At 51.9% G+C, this 7,214-nt stretch overlaps 1 protein-coding gene across 1 annotated transcript; it reads left to right on the top strand.

Moving 5' to 3' along the window:
* The first annotated feature begins 1,599 nt into the window (after positions 1–1,599).
* On the top strand, positions 1,600–5,507 carry LOC129052044 (ladinin-1-like). Its single transcript, XM_063720386.1, has 2 exons — positions 1,600–3,101; positions 5,435–5,507. The coding sequence occupies exon 1, from the start codon at positions 1,682–1,684 to the stop codon at positions 2,435–2,437; it is 756 nt and encodes a 251-aa protein (XP_063576456.1). The 5' UTR covers positions 1,600–1,681; the 3' UTR covers positions 2,438–3,101; positions 5,435–5,507.
* Positions 5,508–7,214: the final 1,707 nt, after the last annotated feature.

The raw sequence follows: 7,214 nt of genomic DNA, 5'->3' as shown, positions 1-7,214 counted from the left end.
CCCACAGGAATATGCAATTGGGAGGGTCTTATGTTTCTCCGTGCTGTGCTGACCCTCTCCTCCCCTCCCTGAGCCTTTCCTGGTAGTGGTCTTTGGAAGATAAGGAGGAGCAGAAGCTCAGATGGTGCCACTGCAGCCAGAGCTAAACCACAGAGGACGAGGCTCCCAGGCTCAGCCAGATGGAGAACGTCGGGCCTCTGAGACGTGCTCAGGTCAAGGCAGGGGCCAGGGTATCATTGTGGTATCTTGGGTGGTGGGGATGAGTTAGCTTCTCCAGATTTCGTGCAGCGTGTTCAGCTGGCCAAGCAATGAAGCCCAGGGAATGAAGCTGAAGGACGTGAAGGTAAATTTCAAATTCCTCACCTTCTCCAGACCCCTCAGACCTGCTAGGTTCCACCTTCTTCACAACAATGATTGCCAGTATTGAGATCATCCATGAGCCAAAACTATGTGGGACATTTTATGGCCATAGCTCACTTAGTTCTCACAATATTCCTGAGAGGGAGGTATTGTGAACCCATTTTACAGAAAGGGAAACTGGGCTGAAGGATACTGAGGGGATCACATACCTACACAGCAGCAGGACCAGAGTTTGTATCCAGATCTGTCCAGCTCTGGGGCTCACCTCTTCCTGTTAGCCAGCCTGCCTCCCTCTAATCCTGACCCCCATAATTCACTTCTGAGGGGAGGAACACTAGAACTGCTTTCGCCATCTAGACTTCGAGATTATGAGGAAAGGAAGAGAAGGGCCCAGAATTTACTGAATGCCACTCACATGCCAGGACTGTGCTGGGCACTCTCATGAGATGAGTCTCATTTTACTTCCTTGCAAGCCTTGTTTGCAGATTTGAAAACCGAGGCTTCGAAAGTGAGTTAACCTGCCTGAAATCACATGGAGAAGAGGGAGTTGAGGAAGGAAAAGAATCTCCTTTGGCTGGAGGCCGAGTGCTGTGGGTTTTTGACAGTCTTCTCATGCTGTTGTTTCCCTGGGTGCCCCAGATGATGGAGAACAGGGTATGTGCCCTAGGCCACAGCAATACCTGTGGCTATCACTTGGTCTCAACTGTACCCATGTGACTGACAGGAAAGTGGAATGGTGCGTCAGAAGCCCTCTGTTTCACTCCAAGCTCTCCTGTCAATTAGCTGTGAGACCTTTGACAAATCCCTGAATACTTCTAGTTTTGATCTAAGATCTAAGGAGCAGAAGCTGTGTTTATTTCTTTTGACCCTCAATGCCTAGCACAGGGTCTGGCACATATATATTTGCTTAATTTTTTTTGACTATGTCTAAACATGGAATAGTTGGACCTTACTAGGGGTTTATTAACTTTTTAAAAAAGCATGGAGTGCTTTGTTCAATGACCCCTTGGAAGCCTAATATGTAGAGTAGGTAAAGATAATCCTTATTTAAGTGGTGGCGGGGAAGAGGGCAGGGCCTGACATTCTTGTATTCCCCATGGTGGTCCTGAAGGCATCTCCATTGGTTAGGTGCCCCCAAGGTCCCTTCCATTTCTGATATCCTGTGATTATATTTCCAACTCCACCTCCCCACTCAGACTCTCAAGCATGGAAGAAGCAGAGGTTTCCAAGCTGCTGCCCCAGCCTCCAAAGATGAGGATGAGGACATCCAAGCCATCATAATCTGCCAGAAGGGGCAGAGGTAGCAGGTGGTGAAGGCTGCATGGGCCCCCATCTGGGAGAGGCAGAAGGCAGAGGAGCAAAGGGGCAGCTGGGACCCTGGCAGGACATGCAGCATCTCCTAGTCCCCAAGAAGGAACTGGAGACCCCACCTCACCAGAGACAAAGCCAGGAGCAGCAGGGTTCCTGGGCCCTGGAGGAGGAGAGCTTGGTGAGCAGGAAGCCAGGAGGGAGGAAAAAAGAAACAGAGAAGTCCCCAGTCTCAGAGAAATCCTCCATGCTAGGGAAGACAGCACTGGATGAGAGACTGGTCTCAGAAAAAACCTCCATCGCCAAGAAGGTGCTAGCCTTGGAGAAAACATCTCTATCTGAGAAGACAGTGGTATCAGAGAAAAGACAGCTCAGAGAAGAAGCTGGTTCCAGTAAAGACAGGTGTCTCAGAGAAGACACTGGCCCCAGGAAAGGCATCAGTGTCAGAGAAGGTAGTGGTGAGAGAGCAAAGGTCCATCTCAGAGAAGTCAGTTCTAGAAAAGACAAGTGTCTCAGAAAACACACCAGGCTCAGAAAGGAGACTGGTGTCGGAGAAAGCATCGATCTTCGAGAGGTCACCAGTCCTAAAGAGGAGCCTGACCAGACACCAAGCTGGCTCCAAAGAAGACTGCAGCCTCAGAGCAGCCCAGGCCCAGGAGCAGGCGGCCTCTCGGAGGAGGCCAAGCCACCACTGAGAGGCAGACAGAAAGGGCCCTCCCTTGGAAGAAACTGCCATCCTCTGCAGAGCAGGGCATGTTGGGCCCTCTGACTGTAGTCTCCTGCCTCTCACTAGTCACACTGCAGGTTGGCAGTGTCCCCTCCCTCCTACCCTTCCACCCCGCACCCTGGAGGGCTTCTTCCTATTTCCACCCAGGTGGTCTCTGGCTCCCTGTCTGTCTCTCATCCACCCCACTAAGGCAGGCTGGTGTCGGCAGTCTCTTCCCCACTGCCTCCTTCCAGCCATGATCAGAGCAGGGACTGAGATGGGGCAGGCTGCTAGACTTCAAGGGGCACCAGCCATGGGGCAGGGAGACCTGGTACCCCCTACCACATCCTCATCCAGGCCTGGACTCCAGGGCTCCAGCAGACTCTTGGGAAGCCTCAGATCATTCCAGAAGCTCCCCTAGGAAGCTCTGCCTGGTGGCCTGGCCCCAAGGGAATGCTTATCCACCAACCACTCTTACAGAAGGTGAAGGAGGCAGGAGAGAGAGGCAGAGGATTGTCTCACTTTCCCCTTCTCCTGCAGCTCCTGGGATGAGACATGGGGTCTGTGGCTGCCTGAGCCCACTGGGCTCTAGACCTCTTTGTGATGCTCCCCCTGCCCCGTCCGGGTAAAAAACCCCAGCAAGGAGGAAGAGGCAGACCCCCTCATCCACTCAATGCACCTGCGGTAGCTCCCTCAAATACTCCAGCCCAGGACCACCTCCTTTCAGGTGAGAGCACAGCACACCCTTGTCTTGAATCCACTGCAAGGTAAACTGAGGAATCCAGCACCCATCACAGCATAAGAGCCTCGGACTAGATAGGACAATGCTCTGGATAGAGTAGGGCTTTGGGTTTCCATGGGTGGCCCCAAGCAGACAAGGCTGTGCTAAATAAAGGAGAGTAGGTTAGTGACCCAGGAGTTGGGTGCCAGTAAGCATGAGCTGCCCCACGTAGTGGGCAAGGTCAGAGCTGCAGATGACGGTACAGGCCAGGATGGCGCTGGGCTTCAGGAGGCCCACACCTGCCTTCATCAGTTTCTGGCATCACTTAGGAGGCTTGCACAGGAGCAGAGGGGAGAGGTGGAGAGCAGCAGGGCTCTCCTAATGCTCTTTGCTAGGCCACTGCTCCAACAGTACAAAGTATGTGGGGTGGGGAAATCTCATATTGCCTTGTCCTAGTGTTTATTCTTCATTATTTGGTTCACAGGGTCACTCACTCATTCATTGGGCATTGCGTCTCTAATGTGTGCCAGGCCCTAGGGAGGAAGCTGAAGGCCCAATGTTGATCGGTGCCCCACAGGGCTGGCAGGCAGTGGGGAGGCAGATAGGAAAACAGGTAGTTACAGCTTCCCAAGAAGGAAACCTAGAGAAGGGCTTGTGACCCTGACTGGTGTATGGGGTTTCACAGATATGTTTACCAGACAAGACAAGGGTCTTCAATGAGGGCTTGTCCACAGACTTCTTTGGTCACAGTTGACGCTTGGTTGAAGCGGTAGGATATCCAAGGAGGAGGAGGCGTCCTGACTTGAGGGGGCCACTGACCTCCCCAGGACTCTCACAAGCCACCGCTTTTCCTGCCCCCTTCAGATGAGCCCCAGGAAAGACAACTGAGAAACCACTTTAATCTGCAGGTTGGGGCCAAGGGGACTGGAGGCCCCAGCTCTTTCCTGTTGGTCATATTCAGAATGTTTTCTGAGTATCTGCCACCCATGTCCTTTGTGCCAGGCTGTACCCTATGATACACAAAAGGAACATGCATTCCTTGCCCAGGGCTCCAGATCTGGTGAGGGATGGGATTAACAGGAGAGACTATAGCTGGATCAGATGGAACAGGGAAGTAGGATCAGGGAGAGCTGCTTGGAGGATGCAGGCAGGGCTTGGATGGGGCACCAAAGAAGGAGGAGGGTTTAGTCTTGAGGTGGGAAGGAGGAGGAAGCTTTTCAGGAGGGAGACCAGGAACAGCGTAGGGAGGGAAAGCCTCTGCCTCAGCAGGCCTGGTGTGGGGGCCTGTGGATCTGTGGGATGGATAAGGGTCCCCATGCACCATAACATTGATGCAGGAGTCTGAGGATCATGCTTTGGGAAAGAAATATCACATCTGAAAAGCAGTTGCACGTATGTGTTAGGAATTTAATCCACTTGTGCTGTATTCATCTGCCCTCTAAACATTCACTGAAGCTGACTGCCAGGCTAGGCCTGGGGGTTGGGGTGGGGATGGAACAGGATGAGTACAATGATGAATGGCAGAGTTGCTGCCCTCAAGCAACTCACATGAGACCATGAAACACACACAGACCACTCAAGCAGGGAGGTGCAGTGACAGGAATTTCAAACCCAGGGCTAGGAGCTCAGGAGTAGCTGCAACCGCTCAGCCTGTGAGAGCTGGGGAAGGTATTATGAAGCAATTGACATTCAACATGGAACTTGAAGAACTAGTGGGATGTTTTCAGGTGGAAAACTGGAGGAATGGCATTTCCAATAGAAGGAACAGCATGTGGAAGGGCACAGTGAAGAGCATGGGTGTTCTATCGGCTGTCACATAGGCATGAGGTGTAGGCAGGGGGAGGGACCAGATAATGAGAGCCTTGTGTGCTGTGCCAAGGAGTTTGGCCCCTGTTCTGCAGTCTGAGGGGTCTGAGTGGGAAGGACCGTATCAGATTTGTTTGAGGTATAAGCAGCCTGGTGAAGAGCTCTGGGTGGCAGACCGGGGAGCAGATAGATGTTGATTGCTTTGGTGGGGAAGATGGGAAGGAAGGACCTGACTCAGGAGGTGTCTTTGAGGTGAAAGTGATAGTTGTTGGAAGAGAAGGGGAGAAGGAAGGAGTGGAAGATATTCTGATCCTGGGGATGTCCTACTGAGTGGGATGTTTCTCAGGAATGGAGAAAAATTCCTGGAGTCTGGAAGTTCTTCACTTTGGCCAAGTCAACATAGTCCACTCTGTGATGGAGGGCCATGTTCTCTTTGGTGCTGGGGACTACTCCTCCAGCCCTAGGGACAGGCCTGGTCTTCCTGAGGTGAGGGTGTCTCACGTGGCTTGTCTGTCCTGTCTTCCATTCTGCAGTGCCAGCATGAGGCTCCCGGCCAGCACAGTGAAGTTGGGAGAGACACTGGCGGGATACACACAGCTATACAGGTGAGTGGGGCCCCTCCAGAAGTGTAGAGGATACCTAATGTGCTGGGCATGGTCTGTGCACCTCACCTGTATGGGTCAGGGATCAGTTTGAGTTCTTGGTTCCCAGAGATCAGAATCCATTAAGTCTCTGACCTCCTGTCACACTGAGCGCTTCATTGCTCATGTGGGTCTAGTCAGCAAACACCACCTCTTGGAGAAGGAACTGGCAGATCGGTCTACAGCCAGAAGGTGGAGGGCTCAGGGTCTGCAAGGGATCTTTAGGCTGATTATCTCGGAGGTCTCCAAAACCAAAATCTTGGCCATGGCAGTGCTAGAAAACTCTGTATTTTCATATGTCAAGTAATGTTGGCAGAACCTTGAGTTACCATCATGTTCCTCAGCCCATCTCCTTAGCTGAGCACATGGCTCCCTAGGGACAGTGAGGGAGCTTTTTCATGTGTCTATAGCATGTTCTGGATGTAGTGGGAGTGAGGCAGAGTCTATCCTCAATCCAGGGCCTGTGAAAATGCCTTGCTGCTGCAAGTGGCCCTAAACCCTAGGATGGAAGGCTCTCTTTTTAGGAGATCTTGAGGCTCTTAGGAGTGGTGATGTCAAGGCTCAACCTGTGGATCAGAAGGACCCAGGAGTCTGGAGATCAAGACTCCCAGGTACCCTTTCCTTCCCTGATGTCTCTTACTCTGGGCCCATTTGTGGTGGGATGATCTGGAGCAGAGGAGGAAAAGCCCCTAGAGCAATGAGTCATTTAAGGGGTAGATACGGGGGAGGTAAGGGGGCAATGGACAGGCCTGTGGGTCAGACTATAGCAGAGGGAAGGGGTAGGTATTGGTCGCTTCCCTTTCAGGAAGAAGGGGAATACCCTGGGCAGGGGGCTGGGCCTGGGGGATCTTGAGCCCCTCACTGTCCTGCCTTGGTCCCTGATCTCCACCTTGATTCTCTCAATCAGGAGGCATGAAAAGAGTCAGCAATCACAACAGGACTCAGTGGGAAAAGAAATCTGACCCCTCACTGGACACTGAGGGGCAGGGAGGGGCCTGGCTCTGGGGCAGAGGGCCACAGGTGCATGGTGGGAGACTCTCATATACTCTCCTTTGTTCACACACTAATATGCCTGCAGTTGCACAGTCCAGCTACCCAGAATGCCCCATACCTGCTCATATAGGCTGGTCTGAACCAACCACAGGAACATAGGAGAACGCTCAGCTGGCTTTGCTTCCCTGCAGCTTTGCAGAGCCCCCGCCCTTTCAGCCAAGAGATTGCAGGGCTCTGACTCATTGTGGGCGTATCATTCATGCAAAGTAATGTACTTTATTAGTACTTTCTCACATTGCTATAAGGAAATACCCGAGGCTGGGTAATTTATAAAGGAAAGAGTTTTAATTAACTCACAGTTCCACATGGCTTGGAAGGCCTCAGGAAACTTAAAATCATGGTGGAAGGCAAAGGGGAAGCAAGCCACCTTCTTCACAAGGTGGCAGAAAGGAGAATGACCAAAGAAGGAACTTGCCCAAACACTTATAAAATAATCAGGTCTCATTAGAACTCACTCACTATCATGAAAACTGTATAGGAGAAAATGCGCCCATGATTCACTTACCTCCACCTGGTCTCTCCCTTGTCACATGGGGATTTTGGGAATTACAATTTAAGATGAGATTATGGGTAGGGACAGAGGCAAACTCTATCAGTTGCCTTCCTGTCCAGTGACCCC

This window comes from Pongo abelii, chromosome 20 (assembly GCF_028885655.2).
Source record: "Pongo abelii isolate AG06213 chromosome 20, NHGRI_mPonAbe1-v2.0_pri, whole genome shotgun sequence".
Classification (NCBI taxonomy): Eukaryota; Metazoa; Chordata; class Mammalia; order Primates; family Hominidae; genus Pongo; species Pongo abelii.
Note: the sequence above shows the minus strand (reverse complement) of the source record. Positions and strands in the feature narration are given on the sequence as shown.